The sequence below is a fragment of the Loxodonta africana genome, chromosome 12 (assembly GCF_030014295.1).
Source record: "Loxodonta africana isolate mLoxAfr1 chromosome 12, mLoxAfr1.hap2, whole genome shotgun sequence".
Taxonomy (NCBI): domain Eukaryota; kingdom Metazoa; phylum Chordata; class Mammalia; order Proboscidea; family Elephantidae; genus Loxodonta; species Loxodonta africana.
Genome location: NC_087353.1, coordinates 41,211,576 through 41,232,548, shown reverse-complemented (window position 1 = coordinate 41,232,548; position 20,973 = coordinate 41,211,576). Strand labels below are relative to the sequence as shown.

Below are 20,973 nucleotides of genomic sequence, written 5' to 3'. Positions count from 1 at the left end.
TCTTTGCTTTTTAATACTTTAAAGAGGTCTTTTGCAGCAGATTTGCCTAAGGCAATTTTTTTTTTTTTTTTTAATACATCATTTAGATTTCTTGACTGCTGCTTCCATGAGTGTTGATTGGGGATCCAAGTAAAATGAAATCCTTGACAACGTCAATATTTTCTCCATTTCTCATGATGTTGCCTACTGGAGCAGTTGTGAGGATTTTTGTTTTATGTTGAGGTGTAATTCATACTGAAGGCTATAGGCTTTGATCTTCCTCAGTAAGTGCTTCAAGTCCTCTTTGCTTTCAGCAAGCTAGGTTGCGTCATCTGCATATTGAAAGTTGTTAATGAGCCTTCCTCCAATCCTGATGCCCTATTCTTCTTCATATAGTCCACCACTTGTCTATCAGTTTGTCATACTGTAGTGGCTTGCGTGTTGCTGTGATGCTGAAAGTTATGCCACCGGTATTTCAAATACCAGCAGGGTCACCCATGGTGGACAGGTTTCAGCATAGCTTCCAGACTAAGGCAGACTAGGAAGAAGGGCCTGGCAGTCTACTTCTGAAAAAACTGGCCAGTGAAAACCTTATGAATAGCGGCAGAACGTTGTCTGATAGAGTGCTGGAAGATGAGCTGCTCAGGTTGGAAGGCACTCAAAATACAACTGGGGAAGGGCTGCCTCCTTAACGTGGAGTTGATCTTAATGATGTGGATGGGGTAAAGCTTTTGGGATCTTCATTTGCTGATATAGCGTGACTCAAAATGAGAAGAAACAGCTGCAAACGTTTGTTAATAATTGGAATGTGCAATGTATGAAGTATGAATCTAAGAAAATTGGAAGTCGTAGAAAAGAGAAATGGAACACATAAACATCAATATCCTAGGCAGTTGTGAGCTGAAATGGACTGGTATTGGCCATTTTGAGTCAGACAATCATGGTCTACTATGCCAGGAATGACAAATTGAAGAGGAATGGCATTGCATTCATTATCAAAAAGAATATTTCAAGATTTATTCTGAAGTAGAACATTGTCAGTGATAGGATAATATCCACATGCCTACAAGGAAGACCAGTTAATACGACTATTGTTTAAATTTATGCACAAACCACTAATGCCAAAGACGAAGAAACTGAAGATTTTTACCAACTTCTTTTGTCTAGAATTGATCAAACCTGCAATCAAGATGCATTGATAATTACTGGTGATTGGAATGTGAAAGGCGGAAACAAAGAAGAAGGATCAGTAGTTAGAAAATATGGCCTTGGTGATAGACATGAAGCCAGAGATCGTATGGTGAATTTTGTAAGACCAATGACTTATTTCTTGCAGATACCTTTTTTTCAACAATACAAAAGGTGACCATACACATGGACTTCACCAGATGGAAAACACAGGAATCAAATCGAGTACACAGAATAGGAGCTCCCAAAATAGTACTGATTATTAACAGTAAGCATAATTTGTAGGTAGTACCAATGCACATACCGCGTGTCATCTATTACGTGTACCAGATGCTCCAGGAGAGGTGAGAAATGTAAACACCTTAAGGTGGGTGGAGTTCAGTTGGCAAACTGGGCAAGAAAAAGTTCATTTTTAATAGAAGTGACTGTTGAAAATTATACCAGAGTACAAAGCAACACAGGATAGTATTTCTAAATGATGATGGAAAGCATCAACAGAAGATGCTCAAAAAAAGACCAGAGGAAGGAAGGTCACATTAGGCTAGACAGGTTATGAGCTGGAAGATAGGTGTGATTTGATCATGCCAGGGCACTCTGGGGAAGGAAATGATATGGGCAAAGTCAGAGACACAGCTGGGGACAGAGAATAGACCTGCTTGACTTTGGCAGAGGAGGGGTCTGATGAGGACTAAATGTCTGGACCTTGATTAACTTGGATTCCATCCTACGGGCAAGGTTTGTCAGCTTGGGTTTGTGGCAGTAATGGGAATGAGGGAGCTTAGAGGCACAGTTACCAAGAGGATTCTGGATGCATCTGTGGACCAGGGAGGGAGGCTGTTGGGAGAGCTGTGATAGACTTCTTGCCAGCCTCTGCTATGAGCCCTGAGCAGGCCCAGCAGGCTTCTGGGCAGAGGAAGGATGTGAGAAGTAGACTTTGGAACATGGCTCTGGCTGTAGTGTGCAAGCTAAACTGCAGTGTTAGGGTTACAGACCTGAATTTGGGGACTAGGATGGAAGGGACAAAGCTGAAACATTCTGCTTGGAAGAAGACAGGTTTGATGACAGGAGGTGATGTAAATAACTGGGTGACCGAAACAAATAACATCAGGATAAGGAAGACGAAATTTACAGGGGAGTTTTTACACTAGACATAGTGAGGGACATTCAAGTGCTAATTATAGCCAACATTCACTGTGCATTTACTCTGTGCCAAGCACTGTACAAAGCCCTGTTTAATTCTCACAACAACCATATGAAATAGGCGCTGTTATTATCCCCATTATTCAGATGAGGAAACTGAGGGCTGATATTCACATCTACTATATTAGGCTGGGAGGGACACTTCTTCCCACCCATTCAGGAGGAGCTGGTTAAAGGAGACAATCAGAAGTGACATGGTGGAGAGCTAAGGGCGCATAGGACCTTGGTCCCAGGATTCTTAGCAAAACGAGAGATGAGTCCAAGTTCCTTAGAGGAAAGACTTGGGGAAGATCGATAGTGTTGGTCTGACCAAGAGGAGGTTTAGTAAAACCATTACGCGGAATGCACCACAGAATCAGCGATAGAGGCAGTAACAGGGCAATTGTAAAGGGGTAGTTTTGTGAAGCCAGGAGTAGGGGCTGGGAGAGCTGAGGGGGTGGGGAGCCCAGGGGTCAGGGGCCTTCAACAAAGGGGTCCAGGTAGAGGTGTAGCGTGAAGTGGCTGGTAGTCTGGGGAGGGGTCCCAGGGCAGGCCCAGAGTTTGGCTGGGGCCTACAGTGACATTTGCGTTTTTAAGTTTGTTAGAAATGAACTTCAATTCTCAGGTGGTGTGTGGAGGCAGGATGTCGTGGTGCAAGCCGCATGAACTTTGGAGCTGGCAGACCTGGGGTCAAGCTCTGCCTGCATCGCTTGAGTCCTGTGGTCTCGGACAAGTGAGTTACGGCTCCGGTGGATGGTGGTGTCATTCCTTGAAGCAGGGCTCCCTGGCAAAGGAGAGAGTTGTGGTGGAAGATGAGGAGCCTGTGATGGGTGTGTCAATGGGGCATTTGAGGGCATCCAAGGTAAGATGTCTAGTAGGCAGGTGGACAGAGCTGTCCAGGCTACAGCTATACACTTTCAGAGTCTTCGGTGACAGATCACCTATGGAGGGAGGGTGATAAGAGAAGATCATCTGGGATAGAACCCTGAGAGGCGGCAACATAAGGGAAAGATTAGGATGAAGACGAGACCAGAAAGGAGACCAAGATGGACAAACAGGAGGTAGGAGGAAGACCAGGCTGGTATGGGGTTATAGAGCTTGTCAAACCCTCTTACAAGGCACAGGAACTCCTTGTGTTCACTGGCTTCAAGAAGAGGAGCTGCCCTTGAGGTTAAGATGCAGGCCTTTCCCAGGAGCCGAGAGCCCCCTGCCCCCACAGGTGAACAGATCAGGGTAGCTTCCAGGTTTCAGGGACAGAGAAATGTCTGTTTAGGAATCCCAGAAGTAAGCCTGCCTCAGCTCCTGTTCAACAGGTAGACTCTAGGTGCACACGACACTGCCAACGACACAGCTGCTGAGAACCCAAAGGTCTGTGTTTCAGTGTGAAGCCCCATCTCCCCTCCTCTCTTGCTGTTAGGTGCCATTTAGCAGATTTTCCACTCACAGCAACACGTTGTGACAGAGTAGAACTGCCGCATAGAGTTTCCTAGACTGTAATCTTTACAGGAGCAGATTGACAGATCTTTTCTCCCGAGCAGCAGCTGGGTTTGTTCAAACCACCAACCCTTTTGGTTAGCAGCCACGTGCATAACTGTCGCGCCACCAGGGCTCCTTCCTCCTCTCTTAGGCCTCATGGGCAAAGCAGGGAGCAGCTGGGTCAGGCACAGGTCAGAAGGAGGCTGTGCAAGAGCCCGCCCCTTCCCTGCTGTCACACATTCCTAAATACAAAGAGGGCCTGGCTCTCTCCGGGGGTGCTCAGGAGGGACTGCTGTTGGCAGAACCACTTACTTGAGGCTGGAAAGGCTCATTTCAGAGGGCCAGAGGGAAAGATGGCTCCTGGGCTCCAGGATTCTCATCCCCGCAGGGCCCAAGGCATTAGGGGTGTCACCCTCACTATAGAAAACTTTAGATGAAACTAGACCCACAGAGAATCTGCTGGAAGCTGCAAAGCAGCCCAAGGCCTGGGCCCCTTTCTGCCCCAGGTGTGAGGCCCTCTAGGAGTGAGCGTGTCATTTGCACAGCAAAGCCCTTCCCTCATCTAATCTTCACCATCACTGTGCACCACAGACATTTTCCTCATCTCTGCTTTTCTGCTTTTCAGAGGTGAGCCAGGACTGGGAGCCAGGTAATTTTACTCTAAATCCCACACTCTGTAATACTTAAGAGCACGGGTCTGATATTGCGGAAATGGTACAGAACCTCACAGCCTCAGGTGATCCCACCCTAGCTTCAGAGTCTCCCAAAAGCTGTACTTAAAATAGACAACCCCTAAGGGTGTATACACATCAGTCTTCTTATTCTCATTTTGGAGCTAGCAATTCAGGAATACCAACTAGTGGGAAAAATATGAAACCATGTGTGGTTTTTGTTATGGATTGATGCTTATTTCTGTGGTTAAGCCATTTTCCTCTAAGTCCTGGAATGAACTGTGTTACTTCCCAGACATGGCAGACTAGCATGTCCAAGGACACAGAAGCAGCCTGCATGCAAAGAGTGACACCATTCTCATTGAAGTCATGGGGCCGCTGAGGCACTTCTCAGTATTTTATCATGTCCTAAAAAAAATTTTTTTTTTTTTTCAGGAGGGTTATGGAAAGAAAGTAGTACTGACTGAGGGCCTACTATGAGCAAGCTTTCAACATCTATTATCTTATTTGAGTCTGATTTTATGAATAAGGAAACTGAGGCTCAGAGGAAATGGCACAGCCAGATGCCCTGAGGGCCCATTTGACTTGAGAGCCCCCCCTGCCCCACTTTCCTTTACATCATGCCGCCTCTTCTAGAGTTCAGGCAACCGGGGCTGACTAAGGGGCTCCCCAGCTCCAACATTCCTCAAAGAAAGCAGAAAAGCCCAAGTGGAAGGAGGAGCTAACTGCAGCTTAGAAACAGAGGGGTAGGTGTGAATTGGGCTGAATTACTGGCTATAACTGAGAACTGTGCCAACATTTAAAATTATGAAATGAGGAGCTCCAGGCCTCTCTCTAATCCGGAATGATTATCCTCACTGCCGAGCATCCGATTTAAATTCATTGTGTTTAATACAAAGCCACAGCACAGAGTAGACTGTCTCCCGACACACAGTTACCATGGAGACTGGCGATGATCCTCAAAGGGAGTTATGTGGCAGCAGGAACGTGACTGCCAGCTTCTGAGAAGCCAAGGGGCCTGTGGAAACCGTTCTAAAAAGAGCCGCGCAGAGAGGCCCTTCGTCATTCACCTTCTCGGCAAAGCCCCTTCTAATTCAAAAGCGGGAAAGTTTACAAGCAGGTCACAGAGATCTTTTAAGTCCAGGCTGCCCAGAGAGCGGGGCGGGGCGGGGGGGTTGGGGGGGCAGGCGGGGGGCATATCAACAATCTAAAAATGGAATACACCTGATCCCATTTGCTCTCCTTTCTTCGACTACTCAAATGTTGGCCATGTCTTCATTTTAGTCCCAAAGCTGGTTGGTGACAATGCCATAAAGCTGCTGGAGAGGCTGCCATGAGACCTCCCTGGACTCATGGTGTCAAGGAATGGGGGCCGTGAGTCAAGGCTGGCAGTCAGATAGACACAGGCCTGTCCCTTGGTAGCTGGGCAAGCTATGTACCTCTCTGAGACTCAGTTTCTCCAGCTGTATAGTAAAGATAATAAGACCTGCCTAATAAGGGGACCTTCGAGATAAAGATAAATGTATAATAGATCTCATAGTGGGTTCTAGATCCAGGTATGTCAACTCAGGTGCAGCCCTAATGCAATGAGGGGCAGGGATGGAAGCTAAACTGCAGGAAAGCCACGTGCTGCCAGGTGTTGCCTGGGGCTCTGGGAACCTGGAGCCCATCAGAGGCTGAACATGCCCCATTCTGAATACCGACCTGTGTTTTCCACACAGCTCAAAGAACATACTCTGATGGGTGACTAAGTCCAAGGCTTAGAGATTTGGAGCTGGGGCTTGAAGTCATCTAAGGTGCTGTGCCCTCTCAAACCTAAGTCCTAGAATATCTTATTCCTGGCAAAGTGAGAGCTGAGGCACTAAGCTGGAAAATAAGAGCTACAGCCCAGGCCTGGAGGTAACAAAGGCTGCCTAACAGAGGTAAGGGCAGAGGGTCAGTGGTTAGAATTTGAGTCCAGAAAAAGTTTTTATCCTGATCTACCCCACTCTCAGTAGATTAGTTTTGGAAACCCTGGTGGAGTAGTGGTTAAGTGCTACAGCTGCTAACCAAGAGGTCGGCAGTTGGAATCGACCAGGCGCTCCTTGGAAACTCTTGGAACAGTTCTACTCCATCCTATAGGGTCACTATGAGTCGGAATCGACTCGTGCGCTCAGGACTCCCCAGCCTACCTGTATTCTCCATTGACTCTAATTGTAAGCAAAAGAGGGAGCAGAATAAATTCTTCCCCACGACCTAGCCACCATTTACTGTAAATTAACATAGGGATCGCCTAAAGACAATATATTCACATCGATGTTCATAATCTTGTTATAGGTTTTCCCCCAAATTACTCAAGAAATTTTAAAAGAAACTCCTTAACTTGCAGCTAACAGAAAGGGACCAGGCTGATAATCTGAGAATGTCTACTCATGAGGAAACTGTACAGACAGATTTTAAGGCATTGGTCCTCGATCAACTGCCTATTTAATAAACACTCATTTAAAAAAAAAGAAAAAGAAAAAAACCCAAACCTACTGCTTTTGAGTTGATTCTGACTTATAGGGACCCATAGGGTTTCCAAGGCTGTAAATCTCTACGGAAGCCGACTGCCACATCTTTCTCCCAAGGAGCTGCTGGTGGTTTTGAACCACCAACCTTTCAGCTAGCAGTCAATCGCTTTAACCACTGTGCTACCAGGGCTCAAATACGATCTTAAATTCTTTACAAATAGTAAATTCATTCATCCCCAAGAGGTACTATTATAACCTCCTCCATTTTCCAGATAAGAAAACTGAGGGACAGAGAGATTAACTCGTCCAAATCACATAGTAAATAGTGGAGCTGAAATTCCACCGCAGGCAGTGTGCTCAGTCTGCGGTCATAAGCTGACATTCATCTATTTCTTAAACGTCTACACCCGGTTAAGAGCTACTTGGGCAGTGCTGTTGTTGTGGCTGTGTGCTGTGTAATCGATTCCAACTCAGCAACCCTACAGGACAGAGTATAACTGCCCCATAGCGTTTTCTGGGCTGTAAATCTTTAGGGGAGCAGATCGCCAGTTCTTTTCTCCTTCAGAGCCACTAGGTGGGTTCAAACCATCTACCTTAGCAGCGGAGCACTTAACCGTTGAACTACCAGGGCTCCTCTTTGAACAGTGTAGAGAGTCACAAATCCAATATAAATCATGGTCTCTGCTCCTCACGCTTTTGGGGGATACAGTTCAACCCATGACAGTGGCCAAGGTGATTTTTGATTAAAAATAAATAAATTTGAAAACCACAGCACAACAAATTATTTCAGTCGATGAGAAGAAAGTGGGATCCTGGAAGGAAGGTGGCTGGAGGAAGAATGTGACAGGAGTGAGGCGGGCCTTAAATGAAGGGCTCTGTGAATGGATGGGGAGGGGTGGCAGTGGCAGGAGGGGGCCTGTAATGCTCATGTTGGAGGGTGGGGCTGAGGAAACCATCTTCTCAAAGTCTGGAGCACATGTTGGAGTGCAGCTGGGAATGAGGGTTGGGTAGGGAGGGGAAGGCTGAATTGGGAGTTGTCCAAAATGAAGATCACGAAGTCCAAACAACAGGCAGATTCTCAAGCAGGGACATGAGGTGAACATAAAGAGCTGTGGAGTGAAAGGTGGCTGTCTTAGTTATCCAGTGCTATGGTAGAAACACCACAAGTGGATGGCTTTAACACAGAGAAATTTATTCTCTCACAGTTTAGGAGGCTAGAAGTACAAATTCAGGGTTCCATCTCCAGGGGAAGACTTTCTCTCTCTGTCAGCTCTGGGGGAAGGTCCTTGTCATGAATCTTTCCCTGGTCTGGGAGTTTCTGAGTACAGGGACCCCAGGTCCAAAGGATGTGCTCTGCTCCTGGCTCTTCTTGCTTGGTGGTAATGAGGTCTCCCCCCTCTCTGTTGGTTTCTCTCTTTTATATCTCAAAAGAGAATGACTCAAGATACAACCTAATCCTGTAGAGTGTGTCCCGCCTCATTAACATAACTGCCTCTAATCCTGCCTCATTAACATCATAACCAAACCGATTGCTGTTGAGTTGATTCCAATTCATAGCGACCCTATAGGACAGAATAGAACTGCCCCATAGGGTTTCCAAGGAGGGCCTGGTGGATTTGAGGACAACCACACAATACTGGGAATCATGGCCTAGCCAAACTGACACACATTTTTAGGGATACAATTCAATCCATAACAGTGGGCAAAGTATTTTTGATTAAAAAAAAAAAAAAAAAACCCGACAGAGAACACAACCGAGAACCCCTGAGGGAGCAGGAGCAGGAAAGCAGTGGGGTGCAGACCCCAAATTCTCATAAAAAGACCAGACTTAATGGTCTGACTGAGACTAGAAGGACCCCGGTGGTCATGGCCCTCAGACCTTCTGTAAGCCCAGGACAGGAACCATTCCCAAAGCCAACTCTTTGAACAGGGATTGGACTGGGCAACGGGATAGAAAAAGATGCTGGTGAAGAATGAGCTTCTTGGATCAAGTAGACACTTTAGACTATGTGGGCATCTCCTATCTGGAGGGCTAATGAGAGGGAGGAGGGGGTTAGAAGCTGGCAGAATGGACATGAAAAGAGAGAGTGGAGGGAAGGAGGGGGCTGTCTTATTGGGGGAGAGCAGTTAGGAGTACATAGCAAGGTGCATATAAATTTCTGTACAAGAGGCTGACTTGATTTGTAAACTTTCACTTGAAGCACAATAAAGATTTTTTTTTAAAAAGTAAGTATAGTCTTAAATAGGTTTAAATAGTTTAAGCAAAGTTGGTGGAGTGGAGTCGTACCAGGGAAAAATGTTTACAGGATGGCCATGTATTTGCATGTGGCCCCCATTATAGGTAGAATTCTAAGATGATTCCCAATGACCTTGTAGAATCCCCTCCCTTGGAGAGTACACATAAACTGTGAACGCGATCAGGTTATTCTCTGTGGCACAGTTGACTTAAGAAAGGGAGATGGTCCTCAGTGGGTCTGACTTAATCAGGTGAGCCTTTAAAAGATAGGGCTCTTCCTGGTGAAAGAGATTCAAAGTCAGAGAGATTTGAAGCACGAGATGGATTTGAGGGTTGAGGGATGGTCTCTGCGGCTTCCTTGAAGAACGGGGTGTACATGGCAAGCAATGCTGAGAGCCTTTGGGAGTTAAGAGTGGCTCCCGGCTGACAGCCCTCAAAAAAACGGGGCCCTCAGTCCTACGGCTGTGAGGAACTCAATTCTGTCACAGCCACCTGTGCTTGGAAGAGGGAGCTGAACTCCAGATGAGAACACAGCCCGGCTGACACCTTGATTGTAACCTTGTGAGGCTGAGCGGAGAACCACACCATGCCCAGACTTCTGACCTACTGAACTGTGAACTAATAAACTAGTGTTGTTTAGGTGCTAAATTTGTGGTAGTTTGTTTTGCACCAATAGAAAACTAGCACACCCCGAGAGGGCAGGGTTAGGAGAAGGGCTGTCCTCAGGGATGGCTGGGGAGGTAGGTCATGCCCTAAGGTATTCATGGAGCTCTCTAGTGCAACTGTGGTGATTCCCAGAAGACACTGAAGGGAGGAGCCCACTGTACTGATCCCAGTCAGCAAAGCCTGGCCAGAGTGTGGTAGCCTGCAGGAAGAGTAGGCCTGGGGAAGAGACCCAGGTTGTGCACAGTGCCACCACACAGCTCAGCCCAGGAAACAAGCTGGGAGGTGAGACTGATTCCCAGGAGATGGCTTGCCAGGGTTCCTGGCTGGCAAAGCCCAGGCACACAGGCAGCATGGCCCTCGGAATGGACTGTAGAACAATTTCAACGTGAAGCCCAAGTGGGTGGATCTTTTCTAAGGAACCCAAGAGACTAGAAAACGGAGCCGTGGCCAGGCCTGGAGTGGAAGCAGGTAGTTACATCCTGGGGACTAATGTTTATTTTTACATTTTTTTTTATCATGATAAATACATGTAACATAACATTTGCCACTTCAACATTCTGCACACGTGCAACTCAGTGACGGTAGTTGTGTTCGTCATGTACAATGAACACCATTATCCATTTGCAAATTTTTCCATCACCCATTACAGAAGCTCAGCTCCCTATGCAATGAGCCCACCTTCCATTTCCCTCCTGCCAGCCCCTGGGAACCACTAATAAACCTATGTCTGTATACACTTGCCTATTCTAGATGTTTCATATAAGCGGGATCACACATTTGTCCTTTTGCACCTGACTTACCTCACTCAGCATAATGTATACAAGGTTCATCCATGTTGTAGCATGTATCAGAAAGCTTCATTTCTCTCCATGGCTGAGGAATAGCCCTCTTAGCACTGTGGTTAAGTACTTGGCTGTTAAGCAAAAGGCTGGTGGTTCAAACCTACCCAGTGGCTCCATGGGAGAAAGACCTGGCAATCTGCTTCCATAAAGATTACAGCCAAGAAAACCCTCCGGGTCAGTTCTATGCTGTCACGTGGGGTCACTATGACTCAGAATCTACTCGACGGCTTCCTACAGGAACAATATTCCATTGTATTATGTACATTTTGTTTATCCATTTACCTGTTGATAGTAACATTTATCTTAGGTATACTCTGTGCCAGGCACTGGGTGAGTGCTGCTCACGCTTCACCTCACTCAATCTGCACAACAGCCGAGCTGCAAGGCACTGACATCGGGGTCGCTCCTCCAGGCAGGGGTGGTGTTCTAAAAAGCCACGGTCTCAGGTAGACAGCTCACTCAGTTGTCTGTCCGACGCATTTCAGTCCTGGGATGCCCTCGTCTGGTTTAGGCATGTTTACAGCCATGGAGTGTCATGGAGACTATTTGCGCACAGCCAACTGAGAGGCCAAAGGCTGTCTGAAAGGGTGACTGTCCAGCTCTGGGGTTTGAAGAGTGGTGTGGTGAAAAGTTTCCCTCAGACTGGGAAACTTGCAATCTGGTCCAAACTACCCCTGGCATTGGGGCAACTTGTTTATCATCTCTGGGCCTCCTTTCAGTAGGAGAGTGGAACTGGTGATTTCTTACATCTTTTCCAGCTTCTTATGGGAATGAAGACATAAGCGAACTTGGGAACATTAATTCATATACAAGATCACATGCATCTAGATCCTGACAAGCAGGAAGTGTTAAAACGTTTTGGCCAGAATTAAACAAGCTGACAGAATACTGGAGCGAAGGAAAAAGAAGGAAGTAGGCAGCATTTAAAGGTTTAATTCCAAGAGAGCAAATTTCAAAGGCAAAAATGGCAAACAGTCTGTCCAATGGATAAATGGAATCCTTGGTAGGGATGTTGGCAGGGCTGGACACCAAAGGGGAATCGATTTATGTCTTGGCTGGTCATATCTCAGGACCCTGCCAGATATGGTCCAGTGCTCTGCAGTGGGAGGGGGAAGGAAGGTCCAGTACTCCCATTGCGGGTGGATGTGGCAGGCCATCCTAGCTACTCTTCTAGCTGTGATTTGGCTTCCCTTGTAGGATGACTACAAGAATAGTGTTCTGATGACGCTGATTTTGAGTCAGGGGAGGCTGTGTTTGGCCCTGGATGGTGGACCCTGGCACAGACAAAAGGGAGTCTCTAGGCCCTCAAAGAAGAGGACAGACCTAGCTGGGCCTCTGTTTGGTGACATTGCTGCCAGCTTCTCTTTCACTGATGGCTTCTGTAGGCTACAGACAGGAGGGCAGAAGACAGGGCCAGGGTAACTTAGCAAGTACAGGGGCTCTAGGACCCTGGCTGGGGTTTGGAAGCCCAACTATGGGACCCTGGAATGTGGGTAAAAGTAGAGAAGGAAATAAGTCAGAACAGCAAGGTTCAGTGGTAGAATCCCAGCCTTTGGTGCAGGAGACCCAGCTTTGATTCCTGGCCAATGCACGTCATGTGCAGCCACCACCTGTCTGTCAGTGGAGGCTTATGTGTTGCTATGACGCTGAGCAGGTTTCAGTGGAGCTTCCAGACTAAGGTGGACTAAGAAGAATGGCCTGTTGATCCACTTCTGAAAAGTCAGCGAATGAAAACCCTATGGGTCACAATGGTCTGGTCCACAATCGATCATGGGGATGGCGCAGGACCAGGCAACGTTTTGTTCTGTTGTACATGGGGTCACCAGGAGTTGGAGGCTCACTCGATGGCAACTAACAACAACAGGGCAAGTCAAGGCAGACCCAGGCTTTCAAAAAGGATTCAGTGTGAGCACTGGCGCACGAGCTGAGGGTCAGACGGTCTGGGTTGGGGCCTGGACACTAGCATCTTTTTAAAATTTCTCAAGTGGTTGTAATACAATCTGCATCCAAGGGTTGAAAACCATTGCCCTAGGCAGCGGTTCTTAATATTTTCTTGGAGGGGAGGGAGGCAGAAAGAATATTTAGAAAGCTTTTTTCAATTGTGCATGCCTCCTCCTTCATCAAAATCTCAGTGAAGGGGCCGATGCCTGTAGTTCAACAAACCCAAGGCTGATATTTGGACCAGACGGTGAAGAACTATTGGTGGGCTGGTGCTCAAGAACCTGCGTTAACCATTTTTATTACATAATATTAGATACATAGAAAAGAATAAATGTAACTTAGGTGGCGTAGTGGTTAAATGCTACAGCTGCTAACCAAAAAGTCGGCAGTTCGAATTCACCGGGTGTTCCTTGGAAACTCTATGGGGCAGTTCTACCCTGTCCTCTAGGGTCGCTATGAGTCGGAATCTACTTGACGGCAATGGGTTAACATGTAAGTTAAGTGAAGGAGCCCTGGTGGTGCAACAAATAAGTGCTTGGCTGCTAACCGAAAGGTTGGAGGTTCGGAATCACCCAGAGGCTCTGTGGGAAAAAGACCGGTGGCCTGCTCCTGTAAAGATTACAGCCTAGGAAACCCTATGGGGCAGTTCTACTCTGTCCTATAGGGTTGCTATGAGTAGAATATCAACTAGTCTCCACCTAACAACAATAAACATGTAAATGTAAATTAAGTAGAATAATAATTAAAAAAAAAAACAAACCCCATGACCCAAGTGAAACCCTACACTCTTACTAATGCTATTGATGCTACCTGTTTCCCTCAGCGTGCCTCTTTCCCCACCCCCGCCCAGGAGATAACTTCCTTCTGGAATGGGGTCTGCATTCTTATCAACAAGCAGGTGGTCCTGGGACCTCTAGGGGTGGGTGAGGGCGGGCCTGTGGGTGGGGAGAGATGCCGAGGCAGGGAAGAGAGTTAAGTGGCAACTGTGAGCGTGGGATGCAGAGCCAGGGGAGCCAGGCAGAGCCTGCCGCGGCCTCTGAAAGAAGCAAAGGCGGGAGAAGTGTGTGCGAAAGAAGGCTAGACAGAAATCCCTTTAGACCAAGTACAATGGAGCCCCAGATGCTCCCGGAAAAACCAGGCTATCAACTGTTTTGTTTTTCCAGCCCTGAATGCTTCTGCCAAATTGATGAGTACGCGCTAGTTTAGGGGGTGCAGCCTTCAAGGTCCCTTGGATCTCTCTAACAAGAACAAAAAGATGCAACTTGATCCCTCTTTCTCTCTTTGCTAATCACTCCGGTGAGCCTTTCCTCAGGATTATCAGTGTATTATAAAGCCAGATGCTTAAAGTGAATCGACCTGCTGGCTTTCTTAGAGTGTACAAAATAGGTCACGGAAGCGCTCCATCAAGTCTCACAGGCTGGGCACGAGTGCCATAGGCACTGGCAATAATTATACCCACAAGTCCCTGGGATCAGCACTTCAACAGGAGAGCACTTTCTCTCCCCAGGAGATTTTCAGGAACCAGGGTAAGGAGGAATCCAAGTGCTCAGCTGCAGGAGCAACGTGGAGGGAAGTCCAGGAGAAGGGGTGGGAAGTGGCGGGCTCCTGGGGCAGGAAGCCAGTTCTTGGGAAGACTGCAGGCCTGAGGCAGGACTGTGGGCACGGTCTACCAAAGGGGTCCAGACAGGAAGGTGAGGGGCTGCCTTGCTGACACAGAAGCTCGTTGGGAGGGCTGGGGCACCAGGAGAAGGCACAATCTTGTTTAGGTAATGGGTATAACAAGGGGGAAGGCCCCTGGATGGTGCGAATGGCTAGTGCTCCACTACTAACCTAAACGTTGGTGATTCAAACCCGCCCACCAGCACCTTGGAAGAAGGGCCTGGCAATCTATTTCTGAAAGATTACAGCCAAGAAAACCCTATGAAACAGTTCTACTCTGTAACACATGGGACCACCCTGAGTCAGAACTGACTCGACAGCAATGGGTTTGGGTTTGTTGGCTTTATAACAAGGGGGCAATTAAGTGACACCAGCATCCAGAGTGGCTCGGGTCTAATGCTGTGGCTGCTTAAATTCCCCATGACTAGAACCAGACATGGATTGGGAGTCTCTGAGGCAGCACTAAACCTACCAGAAGAGGGAGAGCTGGGCCTATTGATCACACAGGCCTTTAAATGTTTTGAGGCAGCTACCCCATGGATGAGAAGCCTGGGAAAAATCAGAGTTACCTACCACTTGGCACAAATGCATGAGTGCAGAGCTCTCTGTCATCTCTAAAGAGCTGAAGGTTCTCAGGGGAAAGCCCGTCACTCCTGGCTAATGAGGCCCTGGCGGATGACAATGTGGAAAATGAGACAAAGAAGGCCATCCTGTCCTCCGAGGGGCTGGCATACTGTGTGGTGACAGGGTGGCATTCAGCCCTAGATTAAAGGTTTCCCAAGCAGGGGCAGTTACCAGCAAGTTATAATTTTTGATGCAAGGCATGAACATACCACAAAATCAGTGGGGCTCAGCATGGATGAGCATGAGGGTTATCAGAGCTATGTTGCTGTTAAATACTGTGGTCTGGCTCTTGTACACTACAGCTGGGAGTCTAAATTGTTGGAATCAGTTTGGCAGGGTCTACTAAAGCTGAATGTATACCTGATGATGCAGCAATTCCACTCCGAGGAAGATGCCCAACCGAAATGTGTACATTACACGTTTGTCAAAAGCCACGTACAATGTACAATGTTCCTTGCATCAAAAACTGTAGCTCGCTGGTAACTGCCCCTGCTTGGGAAACCTTTAATCTAGGGAACCTAACCATGTAGATAAGTGAGGAGTGGGTGTATTTATGTGAAATCATCCATGTTGTTGCATGTTATGGTTCATTCACTGTTGTTGCTTTATAGTATTCCATTGTATGGTATACCATATAGTATTTATTCATTCTGCTATCAATGGGTATTTGAGCAGTGGCCTAAAACTAGGTTCCAAAGACCAGGTCATTATGCAAAAAAAACAGCGTTATGTGAAAATTGAGGACGACTACATCATAACATAACTGCCACATTACATCATTACATAACAGCCAAGCCACTTGAGAATCATGGCCCAGCCAAGCTGACACATAACCTTAACCATCACAGTCAGCATTACTCTCACCTTGCACCTTAGTGCTCTTTATTGCCTGATGAATGTCGTTACGTACATAACTGCCAAATTACATCATCGCATAACTGCCAAACAACTGAGAATCATGGCCCAGCCAAGCTGAAACATAACCTTAACCATCACAGCCAGTGTTACTCTTGCCTTGCTCCTCAGCATTCGTTATTCCAAGACGTATGTTGTTAATGCACAAAATAGTTAGATAGTAGGTTTTTTTACTATTGTCATAAATGTAAAATGTCGGATAACAAGACAGTCGATAAGTGAGGAAAAGGTGTAATATTGAGCCAAAGGAAACTAACTCAAAGGTATATACTGTTTGATTTCGCTTATGTAAAGTAAAAACCAGTCAAAACCAATCTCTGGTGAATATGCTAGAAACCACTGAGCTGTACACTTTAAATAGGTGAATTGTATGGTATGTGAATTATCTCAATAAAGCTGTTACTAAAAAGTAAAAAACAATACCATGGTACTAGAAGTCAGGAGAGTGGTCACCCTTGGTGGGGAGTGGTGACCAGGAGGGGGCACAAGGAGGGTTTCCAGGTGCTAGTAATGTTCAGCTTCTTGATCTGGGTGCTAGTTACACATAGGGTGTGTTCAGTTTGTATACTCACAATTTTGTACTTTGCTGTATGTACACTGTACTTGGATAAAAATGACAACAAGAACCACAAACAAACCAGGCATGGCCTGACTTAAAGGCATGGGGATGGCGAGCCGGATATCTTCACTTGAGAAAGGTCCTGACTGCAAGAGGCCCCAGGTTTATGGGAACAGGGTTGCCCATTCCATTTGAGAAGCCCCCCTACAGGGCTTGAGGGACTTCTCAAAGGAGAAACTAGGGTGGCGGGGGAGAACTTCTTCTTCCTCTCTTCCCTGGCCTTGGCCAGAATGAACAGACGTGGCCCCACATCCCATATCCCAGACTGGGAGCATCCCTGCCTCACCTCCCAGCCCTCCAGGGCTCTGGTCTGTAGCCCGTGGACTTGGGAGAGGTGTATCTTCAGGGAGAACTTAAGGGCCCTCTGTCTGAGGTGGGCTGACCCACAGAGCTGTGTTGGCAAGGCCAGCCTCTGTCTGCCTCGAAGCCCCAGCCAGGCTCCTCAGGGGTGGGTTTGGGGAGCTTCATCAGTAGCTGGCTAGCAACAGGGACACTTGAGTCCCCAGGAATATGGACCCCTGGGAACAGCCCTGAGCAAGGGGGAAGGGCTCCCTGAGAACCCAGGGTAAAGTGGAAGTTGGATTTTAGGGTGCAGGGCTATGGGGGTTAGAGGCTGTGGTGGGCCAGAAGCTGGGGAGCCTCTTCCACCCAATACATCAGATGGTACAAAGGGCTGCTGCCAGAGTCGGGGGCTTGTGCCCATTGAGATTCTGATTCAATTCTGTATTTTAAAAATCTTCCTAGGTGAATCTGATGCACAGCTGGGTATAGGGGCTCACATGGACAAGCGTCATTCTCTCATTCATCCAAACACTGACTGGGAGCTACTCCCGTGCCAGGTTGGAGCCAGGCTCTGGGACATAGAGGAATGTGACCAGGCCTTGTCCCTAAGGAGCCCGCAGATGGTGTCCAGAGAGTGGCTGGCATGTGACAGATAATTAAAATGCAGAGGGATGACAGCAATGACGGAAGTTTCTGGAGCACAGAGGAAGGGTAAAAGCACCCATCTGTGACTTCTGCAAAATATAATTTCTTCCTAATTTTGTTTCACAAGGTCTGAATTTTTGTATTCGGCTTTCAGGAACATAGAGTGGCTCGGGCCCAGCTCGGTAACTACTAAATGTTATCCATGATAAGTCACTCTGGAAATAGACCCCAGCATCATATTTCTAGGCTGTTTTTAAAATAATGGACTAGCTAGGGAAGATAATAGAAGATAGCCAATGATGTCTTTTTCATAACGCCTGCCATTAAAATTGCCTAGAAGAGGCATATATGTCCTTCACAATCTTTGGATTTAGTTTAGCTTATTATACATAAAAGAGTGCATCAGGCCAAATCCCCACCACTTCTACACTCCCCCCCCGCACCCCACACACAACACATACACAATAGCAAACACCAGCTACTTCTCTTTTTCGTCTAGGCCTCTATCAAAGGACTTAAAAACATAAAAATAAAATCAGTTCCCATCCTGGGCACATGGGTAAGTGATATAATTAGCAAAAAAATGCCTCCCTTTCCATAATCACTTCCAGGGGAACTATTTAGCCTGGAAATCCCTGTTCTAGTTGCCCTTGTTTTGGCAATACAGCTGAGTACTGTGTCCACATGGGTCTGGTCTGGAGCTACCCCAGAAGCAAAATAAAGAAGCCAAAAAGAAACCACCTTCAACAAACAAGAGCATTACCTTGGTTCCATGGTAGAAGTCATCCACGCACGTGGCATTCATGAAGGTCTGGTGGAAGTGGGTGCTGGTGTCAATGCCTCCAGGGATCACCAGTTTCCCGGTGGCATCGATCACCTTGGCCCCTCCGGGGATCATGAGCTCACGGCCCACCTGTTGAATGATGCCATTCTCAATATAGACATCAGCCTCGTGGGTGCAGTCATCATTCACCACCTTGCCTCCCTTGATGAGGATCCGCACGCTGGCTGAATTGGCAAGCATGTTCCTATGGGAGAGGAGAGGGAGGCACTGGTCACGGTCAAAGTCCTTTTTCACTGTCACCAAGGTCCCACTCTTTCCTATCAGAGCCCAAATACCACCAAACTCCATGGGCAGTGTTATAGATGAAATTATATTCTCCTCCCAAAATATGTGCTGGAATCCTAACCCCTGTACCTGTGAATGTAACCCAGTTTGGAAATAGGGTTTTCTTTGTTAAGTGAATTAGGTCATACCCAAGTAGGGTGGGTTCTAAATCTAATCGGGTTTCTGAGTTAGAAAAAGGACAAATTAGACACAGTTATACAGAACATGGGGAAAAGACAGATACCATGTGAGGACTGTCTATAAGCCTAGGAACCAAAGAATGCCTGGGACTACCCACAAGGAAGGCATTAACACAGCAAAGACCCCTACTTGGACTTTTAGCCTTCAGAACAGTGAGAAAATAAATTACTATTCTTTAAAGCCACCCACTTGTGATATTTCTGTTACGGCAGCACTAGAAGACTAAGACAGGCAGGTTAAGTTGGCAGGGATGGGAAGGAAACTGGTCCTAGAGACAGTGGGGTCACACATGTCCCACTGACCTCACAGCAGGACTTACTGGTAGTGATAACACAATGGTAATAAGGGTGAAGCCTGGGCCCAAAAACATCAATCCTTTACCTTGTACTTTGAATATACTATCTCATTTTATGGCCCTAAACCTGTGGAGTCCCATATCACAGATAAGAAAACTGAAGTTGTTAAGAATTTGAGGCTACTAAGTAACAGAATAAAACCCAGATGCTCTGTATGTTCCACCACCACTACCACCACCAGACTCCAACTCATGGCAGCCCCACGTGTGTCAGAGTAGAACTGTGCTCCATAGGGTTTTCAGTGGCTGTAGATTACCAGGCCTTTCTCCCAAGGTGCCCCTGGGTGGTCTCAAACCTCCAACCTTTCAGTTAGCAGCCAAGTGTGCACTGTTTGTACCACCCAGGGACTCCACCTCCATCATGCCACCATGGTATCCTGAAGATATCAGAGACTCCTGTGCTGGGCGTGTCTCCGAGAGTTAAATTCTCTAAGCTTCTCAGCTGTTTAATTCATTACATTCTTCAGATAGATTGTTTCAGTTCATCCTTCTGTGCCTGCCCCAAGAAGTTCACTGCCAACACTGAGGCTCCACAGCTGGTTATACATTAAGTTCATCTGGAGCATATAAAAGACACCTATGCATCAAAAAAGCAAAAACCCAGAAAACAGCGTTGGGGAGCTAGTGGAGAAACTGGAACGCTCATCCATTGCTGGTTGGAATGTAAAATGGTCCAGCCACTGTGGAAAACAGTTTGGCAGTTCCTCAAAAAGTTGAAACTAGAACCACCATATGACCCAACAATCCCAATCCTAGGTGTATACCCAGAAGTGAAGGCAGGAATGCAAAAAGAAACCTGTACACCAACGTACACAATCGCCAAAAGGTAGAAACAACCTAAATGTCTGTCAGCAGATGAATGGATAAACAAAATTTGGTATACACACACAGTGGTATACTACTCGGCCAGTAGGATGAGAAATGAAGTCCCTGATACATGCCACAACATGGATGAACCCTGAAAACACCATGCTCAGTGAAATAAGTCAGTCAGAAAAAGACAAATACTGTATGATCTCATTTATATGAAATAAGCAAATCTATAGAAACCAAAGATTATTAGTGGTTACCAAGAGTGGGAGGGAGGGGGGAAAGGGGAGTTTTTGCTTAGGGAGCATTCCGGTTATGTTAACTATGGTGAAATGATTTGGAAAAGGATGGAACATGAAGAATGTAGTCAGTGTTATTGAACTGTACATGCAGATATTGCTGAGGTGGTGTATGTTTTGTTACGCATATTTTCACAATAAAAACAAACGAACAAAACACCTCTGTTAAGTCTGCTCAGCGTGCGGGCCTTTGAGGGACTGATTTGGGGATCCAGTTCACACAGGCTTGGGCTGGTCCTGAGAATCCAGGCTGGACTGAACTCCCAAGATTACCTTAGAGGCAACTCATTCACAGAACTTAGAGGACAATGATTGGGAAGACATGGGATCCTGAACTTGGGATGGGGACAGATGGGCAGATAATCAGGAAGCTGGGGACACTGAGCCCCTATATTCCATTGAATCACTCCTGCCAGCAGAACTACTTCCATCTGAAGATATTAAAAATGTTTTTCTGCTAATCCACCCTACCCAGAAAAACCATTAGCCCCTTCACTCCCATCTAATGAGATTAGCCGTAGCACAGCTGCCTCTAAAGAGCCCTTGCCTAAATCATTGGCTGGGGCACGTCACCTGACACAGATGCTTTACAAGATGGTGCTGAATGTTCTTAAAACAACTCCACGCTATCAACTCTTGCTTCTAGGCCTGTAACTACACTTAAGTCTCACAGAGCCTCAAAAGGTGAAGTACAAAGTGTGACCCAGGAGGAGGTATGCTACACTCCAAAAGGACTGCTTGACTTTTCTAATATGTACAAACAAGAAACCTGGGGAATATGTGTGC

At 46.8% G+C, this 20,973-nt stretch overlaps 1 protein-coding gene across 1 annotated transcript in view; it reads right to left on the bottom strand.

The window, feature by feature from the left end:
- DPYSL5 (dihydropyrimidinase like 5) overlaps positions 1-18,518 on the bottom strand; it is a 53,524-nt gene extending 35,006 nt beyond the window's left edge. Inside the window, exon 1 of the mRNA XM_003411926.4 lies at positions 18,178-18,518. Coding sequence (XP_003411974.3) covers positions 18,178-18,438 — 261 coding nt within the window. The 5' untranslated portion in view covers positions 18,439-18,518. The remainder of the gene's footprint in view (positions 1-18,177) is intronic.
- Between the last annotated feature and the right edge of the window lie 2,455 nt (positions 18,519-20,973).